This window comes from Chaetura pelagica, unplaced genomic scaffold, assembly GCF_000747805.2.
Source record: "Chaetura pelagica isolate M959 unplaced genomic scaffold, ChaPel_1.0 scaffold10, whole genome shotgun sequence".
In the NCBI taxonomy this organism is placed as follows: Eukaryota; Metazoa; Chordata; class Aves; order Apodiformes; family Apodidae; genus Chaetura; species Chaetura pelagica.
Genome location: NW_009952263.1, coordinates 2,400,961 through 2,424,299, shown reverse-complemented (window position 1 = coordinate 2,424,299; position 23,339 = coordinate 2,400,961). Strand labels below are relative to the sequence as shown.

General features: G+C 39.4%; 1 protein-coding gene across 1 annotated transcript in view; it reads right to left on the bottom strand.

The window, feature by feature from the left end:
- Nucleotides 1-2,501: 2,501 nt before the first annotated feature.
- Nucleotides 2,502-23,339, bottom strand: part of OSBPL10 (oxysterol binding protein-like 10) — a 79,605-nt gene continuing 58,767 nt past the window's right edge. The window contains exons 7-12 of the mRNA XM_010007619.1: nt 22,259-22,405; nt 15,328-15,811; nt 6,571-6,757; nt 4,968-5,150; nt 3,268-3,421; nt 2,502-2,610 (exon numbers count right to left, since the gene is read on the bottom strand). Of these exons, the coding sequence (XP_010005921.1) occupies nt 2,566-2,610; nt 3,268-3,421; nt 4,968-5,150; nt 6,571-6,757; nt 15,328-15,811; nt 22,259-22,405 (1,200 nt within the window). The 3' untranslated portion in view covers nt 2,502-2,565. The remainder of the gene's footprint in view (nt 2,611-3,267; nt 3,422-4,967; nt 5,151-6,570; nt 6,758-15,327; nt 15,812-22,258; nt 22,406-23,339) is intronic.

Below are 23,339 nucleotides of genomic sequence, written 5' to 3'. Positions count from 1 at the left end.
CAGGATTCTTCACAGCATCAGAACAAAACATTTATCAGAGCACAAGTGGAATGTTCTCTGCATGCAGAAACAACCAACCATGCAGACAAAAAAATCTTCAATAAATTACAAGCATAAAATAATTCCAATTTCTCCTTAAACGAACATCTACTGCGTCAGTGTAGCCTTGACAGTCCTACCATCAAAGCTGAAAGAGGTCAACTCTTTCAGGTGCCCAGGCCTGCATGCCTGGCAGAGAGAGGTTTTCAATGGCTATTTTTACTGAGTATGTGGCTTGTTCTTTGGTGTGTGAACATCAAAGTTCTAGGAGGATGTTCCACGTGTTTAAGACTACATTTTTGATCGTTCTTTGTCATGATATTACAAACAGTATGAATGCTTCTAATTATGGATTCAACTAACCTCTAGAACAAGAGTGGAGCCAGTATAAAGTCAATTCTTGAAGGTGACAAAAGTACACATTTTCCTAATGATACTTGGTAGTGGTTCAGTGATTACTATGACAGCATCATTTTGATTTTGTTACAGAAAAACATCAACTATCCCTAAAAATAAGATTTTTTTTTCCTTTTAACAAAAAGAAAGTGTCAATTACGAAACCAAGCTCATACAGTTGACTGTTTTCAAATACGGTTTAAATATTTTGTAACATGAATCTTTCTAATGTGCAAAAAAAAAGCAGACAAAACAGCATTTAGGAGGAAAAAGGTTCATTAAATAGGATCTGAAGTTCAATTGTAAAGATCTATTATGTCCAGATGAACAATAATGTCATGTTTCCTTGCGCACACACCTCCAATCAAGCCTTCTGAATTACTCCAGAGACTTTAACATCTACCAAAATAATAATGATTAAAAGGCAGGATGCACAAGAACAGATATAAGCAGCACTCTGACCTAAATATATCTGTGTAGTATCTATAAAGCGTAAGTTACTGTATTAAGAAAGCAACAAAAAGGCACAAAATTAATCAGTACTACAGCAAGGTAGGCATCCATGCTAGTGTGTTAGAAATACAGTGGTTTCTTTACGAGGCGCTGTAGCAGAAGTTAGCACATTTTACATTTGCCTTTTCTTCCTACTTCTCTCAAACACACCTTCACTTTCAACAAATAGGAACTACAAAGCCACAAAGCCTTAACACGCTTTTGGGATCCACTTTCTTACTGTCACAGTGGTTACCTTACAAAGCAAGTGCAAACTACAGGATTGTGCACTTACTGGGTTGTTTTTTTACTTCATAAAACAAATTCTATCCCATTTCAGTTGTTCCATTAATAAAGTTATTGTCTCAGAGTAATAATTTACTAAATTGTTCCTTTTACATCAGAAAACTATTCATCTGAGAAGGCTGGTTATATCATCTCTATTCATCCAAATGTTTCATCCAGAGCCAAGCAACTGGGTTAAAAGCAAAAGAAATCAAAATACAGATCTGCTTGGTGCCTTAAAATGGAATTAAGGGCTCTGACCAAATGAGCTCAGTCTGATTTCCCAGAGCAGTGTAGAGGGCCTGCCTCCTGGCTGGTAGGGAAGGCTCTCAGGTGACACAGGTCTCTTACCCAGCCTGGCATTTCAACCAGAATGCATCCACAGTGGTTTAACTTCACACAGGCAAAGCTGTGAGCAGGGGTGCCTCAGGCACAGCCCAACAGGCTGCCCTGCCTCTGCTAGGCAGGGCTGGAAAGCTGAGGCAAGAGTGAGCTGGAACACCACAGCTGTGTCTGCAGCAGCTATTTAGCAGGACACGTAACTCAAAAGCAACGGCATGACAGTAGCCACAAAACATACACAGAAGATCAAAACTACCAGAGCAGCTGCCTCACTGGTGACCAGAGACCTATTAAACAGCTGGAAGTATGAACCAACTAAAAAGGGAGGACAGGGGGTGGGAGGGTTCGTGCAAACAATGTTGCTGAGGCGGTATTGCTACTTCTTGCAGAAAATTCACCCTCAGAAGTGACAGGAAACATGCTCTCACACCAGCACCCCCAAGAGTGTCAGCGGATCATTCTTGTGTCAAAGTGAGTTCCTCTATGACTGTTGAGACAGAATGACTGCCATTAAGAGACACATCACATTTTAAGTGCAAAACATTTTTGGCAAAAGTGAAAAATAGAAAAACCTTAACCAGTACTAATAAAAAAGTATTTTCTTAAATACTAGCATAGGGCCTGATGCTGCAAGCACGCAACTCGGGGAACCCCAGCTGAGTCCAGCCGGAGTTCTGTGCCCTAACACTTAGAGGAAAAGGTCTTTAAATCACTGTTAGTGTTTATAATTGTTTACATGTAGTGTAAATAATACACACACAAGCACATACACACTGTGTGTATATATTTGTGTATATATGGACATGTGCGTGCGTGTTTGTGTATCCATACACACAAAATGACTCCTGAATAAACTTGAGCTTGTGGTTATTTTGAGATGCATCATTCACAGTATATAGCTTCCTGTTTGTATCTTCTGGTAACAAAACCTACTCAATGACATCTTGAAGTTATATACTATATCATTTTAATGCCTTTAAGGTAAAGTCGTGAGACAACTGCTCTATCCCGTCAATGGGTCTTCCAGAGAGGATTCAAGTATAGCCAACCATCGCCCTGCAAGAAAAAAAGAGTTTACAAACAAGATTTATAGATACTTTTTTATAGATATAATTTTTTTATGTCTACATTAAAACTAAAATAACACTAAGCAATACAAGAAACCATCCTGTAATCTAAACATTCTGTACTAATGAATTTACAGGTTATCAGGGTGGCAGGGAAAAAAAAATTACAAGAGGGAAGAGAAGCAATGGGAAGATGCAACAGATGAACCGCTGGTTTGAACAGCTGCACACACTGCTTAACATAACACCACAATCACATCGTAATTCCTTTAGTCAGGCTTACTTCCCTTCCACCTTTCCTCTAAGAAAAAGAAAAGTAAAACGAGTTTCATTTCAAGCAGATGAGCCCCAAGACCATGTTTAAGATGTCCATGCTTACTAATGTTGGACAAATATCCCTAGAACATGTTCACTTTAGTATGCTGAGCCCAAGATTAGCAGGTGATATGAGCGGACAGCATTTGCAAATTAAGGTGTGGACATCAAGGTAAAAATCATAGCCAAAAAATAGGCAAAAAATAGAATTTAAAACACTCAGTAGTACATTAACAGTACTGGCCCATGGTAAAAAGTAAAAATTTGTACTAGCATCCTCCTGTATGCAGAAACATGCTCCAGGGTCATTAAAATAAGTCAATTAAAGTACCTCTTTGGCAAAATATTTTGGTTTCCACGGCATTGTAAGAGCCACACGTTGCCTCTCCTCCGCTCGCTGCCTCTCTTCTAGGTGGTGCTTGTGTTCTGTCGCTGCATCAATATTCCCTTCCTTCAGGGAGCTGGTGACGTGCTGCCAAAGGCGCCTGCGTGACACAGGAGGAGCACAAGTGACAGAGTCAGAGCACTTCTGCCACTGCTGAGTGCCCAGCCAGGACGGGGAGAGACAGATGCCATGTCCTCCATGCCAGTTTTGCAAGCCACAGCGCTTGTGGACCATCCCTCTCTTAGGATATTTATTGCATTTGTGGACTAGATTTTCAGATTTGCTCGACTCCTGGTATTTTGCCATGCAAGTTAACTTTCTCAGCAGCTTCCATTCATGCTCCTGACTCTTCACCACCTGAGCCTTTTCCTCAAAGCAGACAGATTTCATTTTAAAATTCCCTGTTCATGTTCTTTACTGATGATCCATCCCCAAATGTTTATTTGCATTTAGATTTCTGAATTATAAGGGAATGTCAACCAAAAGCCTAGAGTACACTAAACTGGGACACTGTTCCCACCATGTTACTAACAGAGAAATTGTTGTACTGATTCAAGGGAGCCTTTCTAGGTCTGTGCTCTATGTTTCCAGTTAACCATAACTATTAGTAGATAACCAAGCTGTTTTTCCACACAACTGACTGTGTTCAGATGAGATGCCTTCTCACGCTGCATTAGCCTACCAGAAACTTTGCTCAGAAGAATACTGAGAAGAAAAGAAACCAAGTGCAGCTTTCATGTATTTCCAGGGGTGTTTATGAGTTTTTGTTTACAATCTGATGAACTGTGTACCCTGCAGAAACACTGGATGATTGTAATTTGCTTATTAGTATCCAAAAAATACAATAAATACTCTGCAGAGCTAATGGTTTCCTTATTTACTCCAACCTTTCTGCTTCTAAACCACAGGGGGAAAAATGAGTTTGTGATTAGTGAGAATGCCTAGAAAGCTGGAAAATGTTATCTGACCCTGCACAATGACTCACAACACACCTTCATGCAATAAAGAGAACATATTTACAGATAACAAAATGAGGCTTAACTCATGTTTTTAAATCCTCCAATAAAATGTTCCTAAATTCAATTTAAAAATTGATTTTTCTGAAGATAAGCGTCAACAGTTATTGACAGTGAACAGCAGAACAAGTCTTTTCTAATGCACCTAGTCAGTTAGGCATGTGATGAGGGTTGCTGAGAGCTTAAAAAGCACGTGTTTGTGTATTTGTATCTCACATTGCAGTATATTTTACATATTTTTATACATATATATATATTCTAAAATACACAAAACATGAAATTCCAATGTAAATTGTAAGACGCAACATGACTTGCAACAAACTGACTGATTTGACTAACACATTACAATCACTCAAAGAGGCAGGTGAAAACACTGAATTACCATTTTCCAAATGCTTATTAAAATGCATACAAGCATTTTCCTCCTCTACAAAGCTGATGTATACATCACTGTAATGTAATTTATGTTCCAAAGAACCACTACACAGCCTCAGCTATTTGTGCCTAGATTAATGTGCTCTAGGCACCAAGGCATTTTTGAACCACACCACTCAGAACTGCGGTTTGCTTCCCTGTTCTGTCCCCATTGGAGCTTCAGAAGCAGAACACTGTTAACGCCCCTGCCCTTACCTTGATTCCAGTGGGCCTTGCTTTTCTATCGGCCTAATCTTCTTCCTGATAACAGGCAGTTTGTTGGTGTCAATCACTTTGGTTTCTCCATTGCTGTAAGTGAATTCCAGCGTACCATTCCACTCTCCCTGTGCCTTGCAGACAATGGTGTTGGTGGGATTGTGTTTCACTTCGGCTGTAACCCTAATTCAAGAGGGAAGAAGAAAAGACGACAGAAATAACTGGTATCATTTATTATCAGTACATGAAAGCAGCTAAGGCTACAAGCACCTTTCTCCATCTGCAAAGTAATTTTTCATGCAGCTTCCAAAAAGAAAGACTCAGCCCAAGAAAGCTTTGCTAAGCCATCAATAGCTTTTGGATGACATTCTCCCCAAGTCCAGCAGTAGTAACTCAACTCAATACTTTCACATGCAGCTCTAACCCAGAACTGTTTGCTTCACCTGCCTGAAAAACAACTCCTGCATTGAAGGGACATTTTCAGCACACGTGCTATTTTCACATCTGGACATAACGTTATCAAATACCTATGTCAAGGACCTCAGGTACCTTTATTTTCTTCTTTAGCTCTGCAATAAGCAACAAGCTGCTGAGAGGCAATGATTAAAGCTACCTCGGTGCTCCAACAGCCTGAGAGTGAGCAAAATAGATAGCCAGGACTGGAAAATCAAAATGCAGGGAGAAGTTTAGTGTGTGTGTACGTGTATCTCTATGAACACATACATGTGCTTCAAAAAGCCATGTCAAGTAATCTGTAAACTCAATTAAGTTTCTAAATTATTAAACTAATACAGCACAACCTTCCCCAATTTTCACACATCCTGATGGCACCATTTATTAATCTACACCTTTTAGAAAAGCCCCTGCCCAAACAGCCCATGTTTATATTTGCCTGAACTGAACCACATTGCCAATTGCCAACACTGTAACGGTTGACACACATATGTAAGAATGATTAAACCAACTGAAAAAGAAGGGAGGTAACCATGCAAAAGCAAAGCCTCCTCATGGACACTGCTACAGTCTGCAGCAAGAACAAGAAAGGGGTCTGTGCACGTTAGTGACTGGGCCATCAACTTGAACACAGGAAGACAGGAAGGTATCTTGTACTGTGCCTCTTCACACCCTTAATAAAGGGGAACCAAAGACACATAAATAATATTTTCATCATCTGGAATTTCAGTGCAGAAGTCAGAGTCCCCAGTATGGAGCTACCACTACAGGCAGGGACACTTCAAAAGTTCCACTTCGAACACCAGTTCACAGAGAGGCAGCAGCTGGTGGACCAGAAATACTGCCTTTCCTACATACATGTTTCCAATCCTGCACTTGCAGCAATTTTTTTAAGCAACAAAGACTGGAAGAACACATTCACTTTGGTTTAATGTGAGAAACAATTCCAATTCAGTTAAACAACATAAAACATGTAACCACAATAAACCAGGCTCTAAAGCGTAAAAAAGTCATCTCAGACACTCATAGGAAAAGAAATTCAGATACCTGTCCATAAAACATTCCAACAGAAAAACTGAACAGATAACCAAGAGTCTTCCCACTGAAATCCAGGACCAGGTAAACAAGACTAAGACAATGATTCCCATACCTGTGGACCTTTCCTCCATAGAATGGCTTGGTGTGGAACGTGACCGTAGCAGAATAGCCTGTTCTGGCACAGCTGATATTGACTTTCCCTCCAAGTTCCACCCATGGGATGGTAAGTATTGAGCGAGCATAGGCACTAGGCAGGGTGAAAACATACTCTTCCTCATGCTCCATCAGGTGAAGAACACCTACGTAGGAAGAAGGTTGACAATTAAATTACAAAAGTTCCCTGATAAGACCTGGCAGTCACTGACCAGTTACTGTCATCAGAAAGTATCCCACAGAGAGCACAATGTACAACTGGCCTTGAAGGAGGGTACTGTCTTGTAAGAAATAAAGTCTGCCCTCTGGAAGAAATTTCTTCAAGCAAATATTTTCAAAAGTACAGTTTGAATATGTACCCTGAAGTATCCAAGGCACCAAACGGCTTATCAGAAAACCTGACTGGATCTGTTATTCTGTGTTATTGACAAGCAATGAACTGTTCAAGCTGGAAAAACAAAAAATAACATTTACTTGCAAAAAGCAATACTGAATATTCAGATGCCCTCTCAGTGTCCTGTCATAACCTGTCTCCAGAAAAAATACGGGCATCACCAAAGGACTCTTCTGTTCTGCATTCAATCAGACATGATCAAGTCCTCTCTGTTAATTTCTTACTGATGTATTTGTGAAGGGAGCAAAAGGCTCTCTCTAGGTCTGCCTGGGTGCAACCAGGAAACACGCTTAAGGAAGCTATCTAGATATTTCCTTTAAGTTTGCTCCTTCATTTCCAAATGTCAGGTTTCCCACACAGCCTTTGCAAAAGTCTAGCATAATCAACATGGGGTCATGAGGGCCACTGCTCTATTACCACCAAGACCAGTGGTAGATGCACATCAGCTCAGATCTTAGCTTCCCCTGGGGATTAAGGATAGAGCTCTGTCCCCACCACAGGTGTAGTTTTGTCTTCAGGATGACAGTGAACAGGATGTAAGAGCAGGTAAACAGCACTTCAAACCTTGCCCAGGAAATCAGATCATGCCAAACAGCTGTAGTATAATTTTGATTAGAGTTTTACACTCTTTTGTGTCCCATTTAATAACTGCCTAGAGGCAAAAACTGAAGCTTTAAAATAATTTTCCACAAAAGGGTTTGAAAATAACCCATCACAGGAAGCACTCAGAACCCAGAATACTTGGGAAAAAAAGTCAGAAAAACGATCTTGACATAGTAATAGTATCTGTTTAGAAACAAGATGTTCTTAAGCCAATTTGCCTTCACCCTGGGGCAGATAGGTGAAGAACATATTGGTAGTGGTATTGATTAGTTTGTCTACCTCTTTAAGGGAACGATGACACTAATTTTGCAAAGTGATCTGACATGTAATGATGACAAAGCAATGAAGAGGAACAAGGCACTACTACTGCCAACATCAAGATATGCCCTTAATGCTACATGAAAACACAAACTTAAAAAGACAAAATTTTAAAGCACAGGGCTCTAACAGAATCATCATCTTAAATATTGGCTCAAATTACTGCAACTAAACACAGGCATGGGAAGCTCTGCAACTTGTCACTTCTGCTTTCTGAAACCATTCCATGGGAAAACCATTAAAGTTTTATGCAGCTGTTCTCAGGACTTCTGCAACCTCAGCCTGCCAGCAACAATACAGCGAGCACTTCTACTCCAGCAAGTCTGACACAAATAAGCTGGAGAGTACAAAAGCACAAACACAGAGCAGCAATGTCTTAAGAGGACCTTTAATCATTTTGCCTTGGCAAGTCACAAGTTCCTCATGTCATGTCCTGAACCTTCACAAGCAGGGAACAGCCAGGACACAGCTGCAACACACACACATTTTGCCTCCTCAGCTCCACACCTGCAGGTAAAACCCAGCTGAACACATTGCAGGGAGGCTCAACTACCCAAATCACCTGGGGCACACAGCCAGGAACAACTTTTACTTCAAAAGACAAGTCTGCTTATCAAACTCACTAAATGAATGCTATAAGAACATTAAATTAATAAAGAACAATCAAGAGGCCGTTTAACTACATGATATTCAAAAAGGATCAAAGAAAGCTAATGAGTATTGATCAAACACAGAAAGGAAACCTGACTGTCTGCAGCTGGGCTGTTTCCACAGAGAACTACAACAGGTGTTAGACCCAAGTCTGTCAGCTTTCCTTTCTCCTCCTCTTCCCATTTATTCTCCACCTTCTTCACTGCAGTTACGAGAACAGATATGTAGCAGCAACCAGCTGTGGGAAATGGCCTGTGGTGCTACCCATGAGGTCACATTTCCCCAGTCTTAAGCAGACACAACCCTCACACAGTCAAAAAGCAGAGTTTGCCTGAAAGCATCAGCTCCCAATAGACTGGTCATCATAGAATGGTTTGGGTTGGAAGGGACCTTAAAGATCATATAGTTCCAACCACCCATCATGGGCAGTGATACTTTCCACTAGACCAGGTTGCTCACAGCCCCACCCAACCTGGCCTTAAACATTTCCAGAGATGGGGCTTTCACAACTTCCCTGGGCAACCTCTTACAATGTCTCACCATTCTCACACTGAAGAATTCTTACTATTATCTCATCTAAATCTCCACCCCTCCAGTTTAAAGACATCACCCCTTGTCCTGTCACTACCTGCTCTTGTAAAAAGCCCCTCCCCAGCTTTCCTGTAGCCCCTTCAGGTACTGGAAGGTTGCTATAAGGTCTCCCCTGAGCCCTCTCTTCTGCAGGCTGAACAGCCCCAACTCTCTCAGCCTGTCTTCAGAAGAGAGGTTCTCCAGCCCTCTGATCATTTTCATGGCCATCCTCTGGACTAACTCCAGCAGGTCCATATCCAGTTTTGGGCTGTTCATTGTTGCAAGGTTTTCATGTCTGTTCGGGCGGTTTTTTGGTTGTTTTTTTTTTTAAAAGACAAAATGTCTAGTAGCAGTACAGTGAGCAGCTGCTCACTAGCAGGGGAGAACCTCACTGTATTTATGAACCACACCTTCGTGTGAGCTTCTCCAGAACCACCTACTTTCCCAGGCCCAGCCATCATCCTCTGACTGTAACTGCATGTCCCCATGTGAGAGAAAACTATCATGATAAACACAATTTCCTTCTGGGTTAGTATAGGTTCGCTTTTGTCTCCCTGATGGGATTGATAGCTTTCTTCATCATGGAGTGGGAGGGACACAGAGCTCTAAGGAATGCTGCTTAGCACACTGGAAAGTGAACAGCAAATAACAGCAGTGACCTTTCAGTGTAAATATTTAACCACCACAGCCAGTTAGATATTAAAAACTGAAGCCAGCTCTCTTTGCAGTATTTTTAGCACCTGGCACCATATTTTTTAAAATTCCTTAAACACCTGAATAAATACATTTTTAATGAAGTGCTATCTCACTTGAAATACGACTCCAGCTCAATAATTAGGATCTACAAAAGAACAAAGGGAAGACTTGAAATATCCACAACTTGGTACTACTTGTAGCATTAACATGATTGTTTCTTTCACGTTCCACCATTCCCAGCATCCACATGCAAAACCTCATTGAACTGAAGCACCATGGAGACTGTAGCTGCACCATGTCTGGACTGAGACCCATGCTTTCTTTGGGAAGAGGAAGCCAAAATGACACAGAGGGTCAGCGTGTAACTCGTACCATGATTTTAATTCATGCCCTACCCTGATGAGTCTAAATCTGAAGAAACTGAAGGCAGATAACTAGAATCTAACAGTTTTTTGTTTTGGTTTTTTTTAAGTGTTTTGTACTCTTAAGATCTGCTTGTAAGTATCACTACATTGCAATTGATCTTTAAAAATATCTGCTGGAAAATACACAGGTTATTTTTCTTCCCTTGCTTCCCCACTGTAAAGGTTTGTTCATTTTTAGTTAAAGTGGCTGTAAGTAAATATACAATAAAAGTTGCAGAAGATTGCCCCATTTTTCAGTAATGTTTCCTCCTCTCACATCAAAGAATTATTTCAGAAACTGCAAAGACCTTTAAAAAAAACCCTTAAGTATTTATAGGCAGCTATTATGCATGGAAGAATGCACCAGAGAAGTACGCTGGGAGGAACAGTGGATTTAGTAATTTAGTTTATCAGGAAAAACTCCCACAGAGAAAGTGAGTTTTTTATAAACAAGTGCAGGATTTTTAAATTCCCCCCTTGAAGTGTCCTCAACACCATTTACTCCTGCTTTTTACAAAGGCAGCACATTCACAGTCATGCTCCTTCCCACAACTCCTCATCCTGCATTAAAGGAAGTGATGTTCATGCCATCTAATTTTCCCTGTTTGACTAGTACATGTCCCTCACTGATGCTGCAGCTTTGTGAATTGATTTTCCAGTAACACATTATTGACAAAATACCCAGCAGAGGCTCTGGATCAATAAGTTGCAGAAGAGGCATGTGAAATTTAGTGCTTCCCACTGATTGTATGGAGATCAATCTGAACAACAAATGGTACGTGGGACACAAATGGCCTAGAGCAGTTTCCTAATTTAACAGGCTCTACCCTCTGCCTGCATTATTTGGTAATGCAGCACAAACAGGAGTGAGTTATACACAGAATGAAGCCCACACAGGGGTAAGGGCCTCACCAGCCATGCAGGTTCAGACAGGACAATGTGAGATGCCAGAACCGGGCTCTTACTGTCTCATAAACATTCCACCAAGCTATGCTGCACTGCTCATTTTCCAAAGAATGGAGCCACTTGCACAATTAAGTAATGAGTGCCATGCCATATGGAAACTGTTCTGAAACCACTGGGCGAAAAAATTCTAATACAAAAATTAGCACTAGGGAAATATTTTGGTAGCTCCAGTTGCATAGAGAAGTCAGTCTTTGAGACTGCTAAATTTAGAAGTTGCTTATGCCTTAGAAATAGAAATTATGGACCTACATCTATAAACACATCGACATATGTATATTTGAACAGAAAATAAGCAAGAGAAAAAACATTCATTTCTTTAATTTTGTTTTATCCCGGAAAGAGCATTGAACCTTTTCCCTTCCCATCAAATCTTTCCAACATTGATTTCAATTTAAAAAATAATTTTTGGAAGCCTCTCTCTCACTAGTTTTCAAAACATTAAAAACAGCAGGAGTGAAAACACAAGACATAACTAACCATTTGATAATACAGAGCAACCACTTAAACGTAGTTTATCCTCTCAGCAAAATTAACCCATGAATCAAAGGTGACGCTTTTTGTTAGATTTTGCTGCTTTGGAACAAAACACAAGACCAGAAAAGGAACATGCACAGCTCCACACTGAGGTGTGCTCACCGCAGCATTTTCCACTGAAGCATTCTTATCCTACAACCAGCATCTGTTTGAAGATTGTTTAGATCACATAAAAAACATTTACATTTACATTGACTCTCTCATCCCTTGCTAATTTTAATCCTAATACAGTTCTATTCATTACACTCTCTTGCTCTCCCTCACTCTCTCATTAGTACATAATTAACACTAACCAGAATTAGGGACTGCTCATGCAACATTAATTCTTTTATGCAAAATACACTCTCTTCAGAGTAGCTTTCTCCTGAGCAAATTCAATGCTGACTTCTCTCAAGAATAGGTGTTTGTTATGTAGTGAAGAAAAAGTTGAGACATTTCATTACCCAGCCAGATTTAGACCCCTCACAACGACAGAGGAAGGGAGCTTGCATATAAAACAGCTTCTCACACATTTCCAGCAGCATCTCTTTATTTCTGTAAATAGCCAACTGCAGTAGAAAAAAGCTTCACTGAATTGTTTGAAGGCCACACACAAAATTATTCAGTAGAAAACAGAGTTTCAAAACAAATCGCAGCTGTTTATATTGAACACTAAGGTCACAACTAAGTTACAGGTCAAACAAAATTGTCCTGATAAATAACTGAACTAGAACAAGATGGTAACTCCCTACCACTGAATTATCCAAAACATGAATTGCAGCTTTCTAATGCTCTGTTGGGAAGGATTTTTAATTTTTTTTTCCTACATACATCAAACAGTGCTGAATGAAAGCACAGGCTAACTACTATGACACCACCAGAATGATTTAAATTAAGTCACAGAATGGACATAGGTATCTTAGAGTTATCAAGGAAACTGTCTTTCAAGTAGCATCATGCAGAATCTAAAATCCTTACTAATCTTAACAAAAAGTCAAAGGAACCCACATGTACTTAAGTAAACCCAAGAAGCAGCCAGAAAAAGGAGCTGGAAGAAAAAAGGAGCATGAAAATATCAACAGTAAGACCTGATTAGTTAGGTCAGCCATTGCACAGTTGGGGAAAAACAAAACAAAAACAACAAAAAAAACAACCCACAGGGATTTCTATTATTTGTGAGATGTCAGTTTGATGACAGGATGAGCCACATTTTAGTTATTCCTGAGGAACTTGGTTAATCTGGTTTTAACAGTTTACACTAATAAGGTTCTAAACCCCTTCTAGCCACCCTTGTTGCCAGAAAGCTTCTCCTAGTAGCTACCTTAAGCTTCTGCTTATCTCAACTACCCCTTCACAAGCCTTCTGACTAACAGCAGATCTTTTCTTAAGCTACTCTTTGCTAGACTAACTCAGTCCATTTGAAATGCTGCAGTACATAAAATGTCTTTAGATATGAAGAAAATTCTCCAAATGGTATTTCACATTAAAAAACTATTAGGATCTTCATTACCAGACATGTAAATACATAGTTCTCCCACACTGTAAGTAGAGCAGCTACTAATTTTTTTGGTTCAGCAATCTATTTCCCAGTACTCACTCTGACCTCAATCTAATACAGAATTTATATTTATGAAGCCCACAAGAATGAGTGTCTGCAGTAGATTGTAATTTTTGTACAGCTTGAAAAATTGACACACCAACATTCTGGGACTAAAATACATGAAAAAAACCAAACCAAACAAACAAAACAAAAACAAACAAAAAACATCCACACCACACCTAAGAAAGTGTAGTTTTGAGTGTAGGAACCACACTGCAAAGCAAACATTTTAAACCAAGCCAATCAGGTGTAGGCTGGATGTTCTCAGACAACAGAAAAGCTTCAGTGGTACAACTTCTTGCTGCCTATTACCAGTCCTCAACACTCGACAGAAATGCTTGGGCTGCACTTGGAGCTTCTCCATCACTGCCCAGAAATGCTGTCACTGTGGAGCTGCACTGCTCGCATGAGCAAAAACAGATGAATGGTAACTACAAACAGGTAAACCCAAACTTCCTCTCAAAATGCCCATCATTAAAACAGTAGCAAACTGTGCAGTAGGAGTTCACCATTGCAGCAGTTCTTCAAAGCCTGCCTCCATTCCTGGGATAGAAAAAAAGGGTTTAGGGAAGAACTTACTCTCACAAATACTTATTAAACAATTCTTGGAATAGGGAAGTGGTTAATTCCTAGACCCTTTCCCTCTCAAAACTGGGATACTTCAGGACTTTGAAGTCTTAACTAATACCACAGTAGATACCCCCAGTCCCAGGGATCTCTGTGTTCTAACAGCAAGAAAAAGGAATTTCCCTATTCCTGCATAATCATAACTGACTTTGTGTTTCATTTTATTTCCATGAAAGAGATCCCTTAATTGAGAAAAACAGTACTAGAAACAAGCACGTACCGGAAAAACGCAAGTTAAACCAGTGACTCAGGCTGGCAGTATTAAGTAGAGTCGGGAAACAAAACAGACCAATTTCCCTTCTGACACTCCCTTCCCAACTTCCTTAGTTCCATACTAAAATTTCGTGGCTCTACTACAAAAAAGTGAATATAGTGACATCAGAAAAAAAAGCTACTGTAGCCCTTTTAATGTTTGAGTTTGTTCTTCAGTTCTAGCTAGCAGAAATAGCAACACATACCCACATGGTTTCACCATAATTGTTTTGTTATTATTAATATGCAAAACCAAATCACTACATTTCCCACTCTACTTTTTCGCTACTTTTAATATCATAGTATTTAACATCATGATGACCAAAAAAAGCATTTACTGTAAGTTGTCCTTATAACTCTGAGACTACAGCCTAAAAAACTAGTTAAAACATTCAAAACCATACACAGGAAACTATTCTCAAAAGGCAAAAAAGACTGACTGAATTGCTTGGAAGCATTAAATCAAGACATTAGCAGTCAGTAACGACAATGGTACAAGTATGTTTATCAGTTCAGGTCATCCGTTAATTTGTTAGGATTACCTGTATTTCTGAATTCATGTTGAGCAAAGACTTACAAAAAAGCAGACTGTATATGTGTGATATAGCAAATCACAATTTATACCTCAAATACATTGCTTGCTCTTAAGCTTGAGATAATACAGTAACTTTGTAAATACTGCAGAAACCATGATTCTTTGCAGAACTTGTGAAAAACAACAATTTTAGGCTTCAAAAATGTGTTTTCTCCTATTGCTTTGTTCTAGTTGAGAAACTGTCCCGTACTGAATCACATAGTACTCTAAAAGTGAAAGAGCAAGACAAATAAAAACATTCTTACAGAATATGCTGTCAGTAGCCATTTGCTACTGCCACTTAAGATACAACCACACTTCAGATCTAATTGACTATCTCACATAATTATAAGCACACATTTATACACATATTGGGTGTCTCACACCCTGTTTGGACAAAAGTTGCATGAAGCGTACAGTTTTAATTCCAAGCTTCACAAATAGTCAAATGAAAGGTCAGAAGTAGAAAAAAACAGGAAAACATCTGAATTTCTGTTGACACCCACAACATTAGCTCAAAAAAACCCAGATTAAAACACATTTCTTACCTTCACCTACCATAGAAACACCTATTGACATGCCCATAAACTTGCTTTTGGTCCATATGTGAGCGTTCACGCACATTTTCTTCTCTTTGCACTCACAGTAAAAGCAAGACACTGGTGGATGATGGGATACTTGTTCAGCTACAAACCTCAGCTTGTAGCACATGGATGGGTCCTGGCCAAACTCCTTGGTTGGGTCCTTAGAAACCACGGAGGCACCGTTAGTTCTGAATCCTTTCACTTTATCTTTAGGCACATCCCACGAGCAGTGAAACGTTTCGCCAATTATAGGGTTATAGGGCTTCTTGGCAACCGCTCCCTTTCGGCCTTCATGAAAAGCTGTTAGATAATACTCCACAAAGCAGATAATTCTTTCCTCAGGAGTGGCTCCAGCTGCAATTGACAAAAACAGGTCTGGATGGGCCATGAAATTTGCATACATCTCCAGCAGGGATCTTTTCTCCAAAATAAATGTTGGAAGCACTACCTGTATGCAAAGCAGACAAAGGCAGATATGATTTCCCCATGATCACACTACGGCAGGGGAAGGGGGGGGGAACAGTCAAGAAAGCTGCAATTCTGGCCCTGCCAAGTCTTGGGACAGCACATTTTCCTCCCCTGTCACAGCTATTTCATTTTCTTTGCAGTGTAAATAATTAGTGAAGGAAAAAGCAGCAGCCTTGATAGCCATGCAGGCTGCTTCCTATTTCATTAGGATTCTCAACAGCAGCTCACACAACAGGAATGAGCTGTGACCCTCACGTGGAAATCTGCCTTTTCCTCTCCTCTCAGTTAACAAACTAACCATTGTTCTCCTTGTTTACAGGAAATAAAAACATACTTTCGTGTAAATTAGTTTACATCAAACATCAACAAACCCAATGGATCACAACCCTCCAAAAAGAGCCAGGCACACCCTCTCAAACCACTAGAACATCAATGTTTTATATAAACATACACCTCACCAACCTTTAAGTGGTAAAGAGTGTTAGGGGTAGATGTACCCATTCTGTAAAACATCTGGGCTCCCAGTTTCACTTCTGGGCCCTTGACCACCCACTGCATATGCATTAGGTGCCTTCAAGCCTCTAACAAACCAAGACAAGTAGAATCCAACCAAAACCAAATCTCCTGAGCGTTTCCAAGTATAAAACTATGCCAAGGACCCTTCCCAAAGGGCTATGGGCAAGAAAATGCTCTGGTTTGACTCCCTTTGCCCTACACTGTCATCCTAAGAGTTATGTCCCCTCCCACCTCCCAGTCAAATCCCTTGCTGTCTCCACACGATCCTATCACACCCAAGCACACAGCACATCCCATCAGTTTGAGCTCATACCATACTACAGTGGTGGGCCCCTGCATGACTTCACCTTATTTCAGCAAGTTGAAACAACCCAAAACTGCACAAACTACACTAGTGTTCTAAGACTAGAGAGGCTCCAGGGGTATCTGGACTTGAGTACCAGGCAGTCTGCACTGGAGGGAGCCAGCCTTGAGTAGCTCACCTAGCAATGCAGATGTTGCCAAAGTCACCCACCAAGGAATAACATTTTGTTAAAACCTTTCAGTGAAACATCCTGGAGTGCACTGCAAGATACACAAAGGCTACAGTACCTAAAATAATGTATTTCTCTCCATTCCTTCTCCTTTGCCCTCCACATTTTGTGCAGAACCATCCCAGAGGCGCTCAGGAGGTTACTCCTGTGTGACCAACAAGGAAATTCTGCCATACGCACAAATCTGTCTAGAATCCAAAGTGGCTCAATTATGCCAGATGAAGACCAACAACTGTCCTCTATTAAAGCAATTCCTCTGCTTTTCTCTAATTCTTCCTTGCATTTACTTTTTCCCTTTCCCAAAAGAAAGGGTTATTTACTGCAGGCAGGGAGTCACCATTAAAACATAAACACATTCGCTTTCCCTGCTTCAGCCCCAGCTTGCTATTCTAAGTGGGATCAAAGCACAGTTCAGTCCTTTCAGACCCCATGGGTAATGCAACAGAAGCTGTCAAACTTGTATTCATTGTTTAGTTCTTGTCAAAGAAAACTTGTAAACAGGAAGAAAAGTTCCAGTAACAACAGCTCAAACACAGTCTTAACAGCTACACAAGTAAGACAAAAAACAACCACAAAAAACAGATCTCTGCTCCACTTGCTAACATACCTGCTCATTCTCTCTCTCCTGTATGTTATTTACACACAGTCTTTCATAGGCAAATAATTTTTACAAGTTTAGATATAAACCAAGCAAAATTCCACCTGTAATATTACTCTACTTTGTAAGCTTTGAGTACTCTGCTGTCTCTGTTACCAACTTAGTAAGGTCCGGAAGATGCAGGACCTTAATTTTACACACTGCATGGCAAACTACTGACTTCTAAAGACAGCCCAAAGCCCCCATGGTGGTCTGACTGCCAGGGGCTGAGAAGATTGGTTTCTTAAAGTGAAATCTAAAACGTTGGAAGGCAAAGTAGAAAGGCAGTAGATTTTCTTACCGTATTTTTTGTCCTTTAAACAATTCTGCCTTACTTGCAACATTCACATTCTGACCAAATATTCATTATCTGATAAATTCGAAAATGCAATTCAGCAGTAGTGAATATCTCATTTTAATATAAATGGTGCACTCAAAGACCAGGTTACCAAGGACAAAACTGACAGCAAGACACAGTAAAAAGCTGCCCCATCGCTTGCATCTACGGGTACTAGTAGTAAATATCATGAGTTCATTGCACAGACTTGAAAAGGCAGAGAAACTCATTTGAATAAAGAGCACTCTGCATCTCATTATGCCCAAGTGTCTCTCTAAGAAGACTGACCTTTATTAGCACAAATGGAGATGAAGAAAACTACAGACCACACTTAAGATGATGCTAATTTTCTGATACAACATTAAGGCTCCTGTGGTTTCATCCTGCTGGAGTGATCATATAGTCTTCACATCTACTCTCACTAGTACTAGCTGTGTGCTTTGCAGCTACACAGTTAATACAGCTACACCAACACAGCCAGTAACCAAGATGATACAAATCACTGGACCCTTACTACTCAATTTAAAAACTCAATTTAAAATCTGAAAAAAGCTTGAACTCCAGCTCTAATTATCTTGCTTTAAAAGCACAACTAAAACAGACACAACATCCTTAATTTTCCTGCAGGAAAGGATTCACTGCAAATCACAGAATATCTGAATTATTTCCACAAAAGGAGGCAGAACTATATATGAAACAAATTGAGTTTTAAGGCTTAGGCAACTCCACGACTACAAAATATACCTAGAAAACACTGTCTTTTACTAATTAATCTAATAGCCTTAGTGTTTCAATATGCAACCACCACACACTGAGTCCCTCCTTCCACCCTGGCAAAAAAAACAACACACTAGTCAGATTTTTGTATGTTTGTTGTTTCTTTTTCTGCAGAAATATGCAAAACAGAAATAAACCAATTTAGAAGCATATCACATTCTTCTTGCCAGCATGGGACAGTCATTGACTTGTGCTAATGCTCTAGTTTTCCCAAGAAAGAAGTTTTCAACTCTTCTGCAACCAGAGTGCACTGTCCAGAAAAATACATTTAAGACCTACATTCTTTATATTGGCTTTGGACTACAACAATTTAGTATTTCATTTGTAATTGCATGAAAAGTCAAAGCTACTTGATTTTTTCCTCTGAGAAACAGCTGGCATGACAACCAAATGGGCAAAAGAATCTCTCTAGAACAAATGCTAAGTTGCTGAAGTCCAAAGAAAAAAAAAAAATCTCATTATTGCACTCTAAAACGTTTGAATAATCTCTGTTATTGTTCTTTCTCAGGCTTCATGGGAAAAGGAAGCAGTTTAAGAGGCTTGTTTCCATTTTCACTGAGGTTTAAAAGAGGATATTGGTTCAAAGCTTGATCATGATCTCCCAGGTTTCAATTTATCTATACTTAATTAGATCTGAATGCAACTGAGAAAAGAGAATGACTTCTTAAGACCCGGGATATTTATCCATGCTACTATTTACTGCAAAGCAAAACATGGGTGTCAGCACCATTCCCTATTTTTTTCAGGAATCTGACCACATGCTGAGATGTGCATCTCTTAGAGGTACAAAAGCTTCCCAATGACATCTGTGTTGCTGTGGGAATAAACCAGGCTGCTTTCATCCCACTTACAGTTAAAAATTACAAGGTGAAAGTATATTGACAAGCAAATTAAAAACTTCGGGCATCAACAACATACTACAATGATAATTCACAACAGGGTGATATTCTGCAGAATTACTGACAGCCCTTTTAGACAGAATGGCAGCCCTTTATTTTTGGCACATTAACTGTGCAGGGAAGGTGAGGGAATGCAGGTGCAGGGGAGTGATTGCCCATATACTAATACAAAACATTAGCATTCATTTCAATCCATTAGATGCCATTTGCCAACACATTTATCAAGCTGCAGTCATTTTTGGTGTAATTTTTCATTTTTTAAAAGTTCAAAGAACAAACAATTTAGCAACTTTCTTTTTCCTCCAGCAATTCCAATTTTAAATGAGGTTTAAAGTCCTAGCCCAGTGCAAGGCATCAGTTTTGTATTGTGTTCTGCTGCTTTGAATTTTTCCCCCACCCAACTCCCTCTTGCAACTATTTGGCCACCATAGAGCCTAGCCTGGTCTAGCAAATCCCCATGCAGATTTACTACCTCATCGTGGCTGTTTTCCTTTGCAGGACATTTTTACTTCATGAAAAGGCATGGCACCATGACACATTACAAAAGTGCAACATTAAATGTGGCTGTCGTCACTGTGGGAAATTCTTGTCACCACAGGCAAGGACAACACTAGAATAAGAAACCTCCCCATAGGAAAAGGAAAAGATGCTGTTTCCTTTGATATAATACATGAAGTAATAATTATGCACCCAGAACCAAAAGCCACCAAGGGCACAGAAGAGCTGTTTGTTCACATATTTATCATGTTACAATCCATAGCTCAAAAAAAGACACCAACAACCATAGGGAAAAGGCACAGGAAAAGGGAAATACATAGAACATCCTCTGACATTAGCAACTACTGTGCCACAACCACTTCCAGCAGACGCTGACTAGCATCAAGGCTATCAGAAATCTGACTTTCAGGCAAATAATGAAAAATGAGAAGGACTGCAGCCAACAAACCAAGCTTTATCATCACACATCTGTGGCCCTAAGGGCCTCATGTCACAAAGCAAAGTTAATAAAAAAAGCAGCCAGCTGTCTTGTAATTTATTTATTTTTTAGTCCTCAAAATGGTCAGAAAAGTGATATGCACATGTGGCATGTCTCATTAATACTCATCATATGTGTATTCATGCATCACACAGACTAGAGCTGGATCTAACTCTGCCATATGCCTGCTCCTCTTTTCAGACAGTATTATATTACACACATTCATGCATGGTAATACTATAGATCAGATAATATTCATCACTGTCCTCAAAAACCATGCTCTAAGAACACTATGTAAGAAAGAGGTTAACATACATATTTACCTTCCTACTTTAAAGTGTCTACACTTCTCTTATTTACATTAGCTGCATGTCTTTGGGGTTTTTGCCTCCTCTGCCATGACAAAAAGATGACACTGAAAATCAGGGAAGAACAACTTTGTTCACTACCAAAGACAAAATATTCTGAAAACACAAGAACTAGAGATAAGGAATCTTAATCTTGCTTAAACCTTATGGACTGAGACAGTCTTTGCAAACCAATATAGAAAACACACACCTATCAGAAATTGAGGAATGTAAGAAAAACAAAACCAAAAATGAACTGTACCTACCACCTCCAGACATACTAAAAAGTGACAGGTATAAATTATTCACAAATGAAATTATGAAACTTTTGTTCTGTTTAGAACAAAACAATTTTCTTTGCAGCTACTCAAAAGCTATACTTGGCAGCAGATCACGGGACTGCTTAGTCTTAAAAACGTAAGTATTTTTAAATACTATCAGTTGTTCCAGAGGAAACAGAAAAGACTATATTGTGAAAGCTTTATACTGTAAGAAAGCGATGGCAAAAATAGATTTTGATTAGTACATAAGATCAAAAGGAAAGCAGATGAACTCTGCAGAATACCAAAATGCCCTGCATAGTCACTTCACACAGAAGGGTAATTCTCTGGTCATCCTACACTTTTTTTTTATTTGCTGAAGGAGTAAGTCAGAATTAACTCTTCTTATTTGTGGAAGAAAAGGGTATTCCATATCTTTACAAAAACCCCCTTGGTTGTTAAGTCTCTTGAGAAGGATTCACTGGAATGTAGGACTACTCAAAAAGAGGCATTTCCTATTTCCAGAACATCTACTTCATTTCCAAAACTCTAAGGAGTTATGAGAAATTTCTCAGATCATATGAGTATGGATAAGCTCACAACAATACTGGTTCCAGGACCAGGAGGATGCACAGAAGGTTAAACTGCTCAGCACAGACAAGAACAGGGCTACATTGAAGACTAATTTCTTTACCATCATTTTTTTTGAAGCTGCTAAGTAATTAAATGGACTCCAATCCACAGAGCAGTACCTCAAGCACATAACTCCTTCCATAAAACTCACATTATGGTTCCTCAAACACGCAGTGAGTCCTGTTTTAACATACACATGGAATACATACACAGCATAAGGTTATTTGGAAAGACTTGAAGAAAACAAGGAATCGTTTCTGAGGTTTTTTCTTCTTCTTTTCTCTTCCCCTTCCCTCTGACCTTGTTTCCCTAAAGTATCTGATGTGGTCACTTCATGTCTAAGCCTGCCTAGTAGAAGACAGCACTCCACAGCTCTCTGGAACCTTTCTAAAGAGCCAAACTCCATTGTCCACGGGGGTGAAACATGCTCACAGGAATCACACGCACACACAGAGAAGGATGAGAAGAATAAAAAAGAATGAACAATTATAAAATAGATACAGTGTCCATACCCTGGTAAGGTCCATGCCAAGTTTGAGCTGAGAGATGAGATGGAGGATTACGCTACGTTGATCATCCATGACTCCTAAATCCTCTTCTTCGTTATCTTCAGTATCTGTCATTTCATCTTCAACTAGGATCAACTCAGAAGCTGAATGCTGAAATGAAAAGAAACATCACCATCTGAACAAAAAGATAAATTATGGTTTTTTCCACTATGTATCTTTAAAAATTGAGTTGTCTCAATGGAACCAAAGACAGCCACTGTTAAAACCAAGAAAGAATACAAATTTAAAATAAAAAATATCCAGTGATGGGTTCATAAAGCTTTTTGATTCTAACCTCAGAACAAGAGTGGTAAGTAGCTGATGCTAATTCACACATTATCTTCTCATATTTACATTGCAGTGATGCCAAAAATCACAGCATATTGAAGTAACAGATCTTCTATTTATTAAATACAAGTACACAGCTCAAAATCAGTTTTGAAGAGTTTGTTTCTCCAGCAAATATTCATCTTTCACACCTAGATGCTGCATGACCTGCTTTCACACTATTTTTCTCCTTTCCTCTATCCAACTTCTAAGTTATATATCTAGGCAAATCAAGAATATTAACTGAAATAAAAAGAAGACTATAATTAAAGTACACACCTCAGGGGAAAAAAAAAACAACCCTAAATACATTTGATTTTGGGAGGTGAAACAAAACCATGGGTCCTTATGACAGTTGCAACATGACAATACTTCACAGTACAGTAACACAAATACTTCACAGTGTCCAGACATACCAGCTGAAGATCAAAAGAGAGCCATCATGCCATCTCCTTTCAAGAGGAGCTGTACAGCAAAAAGGGATAACTCTTTGTGTTGCTTTATTTTCCCACAGTGTTTACAATATATTAATAGCAATAACCCAAACCGGTGGTGATTATTTTGTTCAGTCTATTGAAATCACTCTGCAAGACTTCCAGATATAAATTCAGGTGTTTTTTATACTTTAAAAGAAGAGTTGGATTATATAGCTGAAAAATTTATGGCCCAGCACCTCATTATTCCCCAATGTTTCCATGCTGCAAATAAGACAACACTA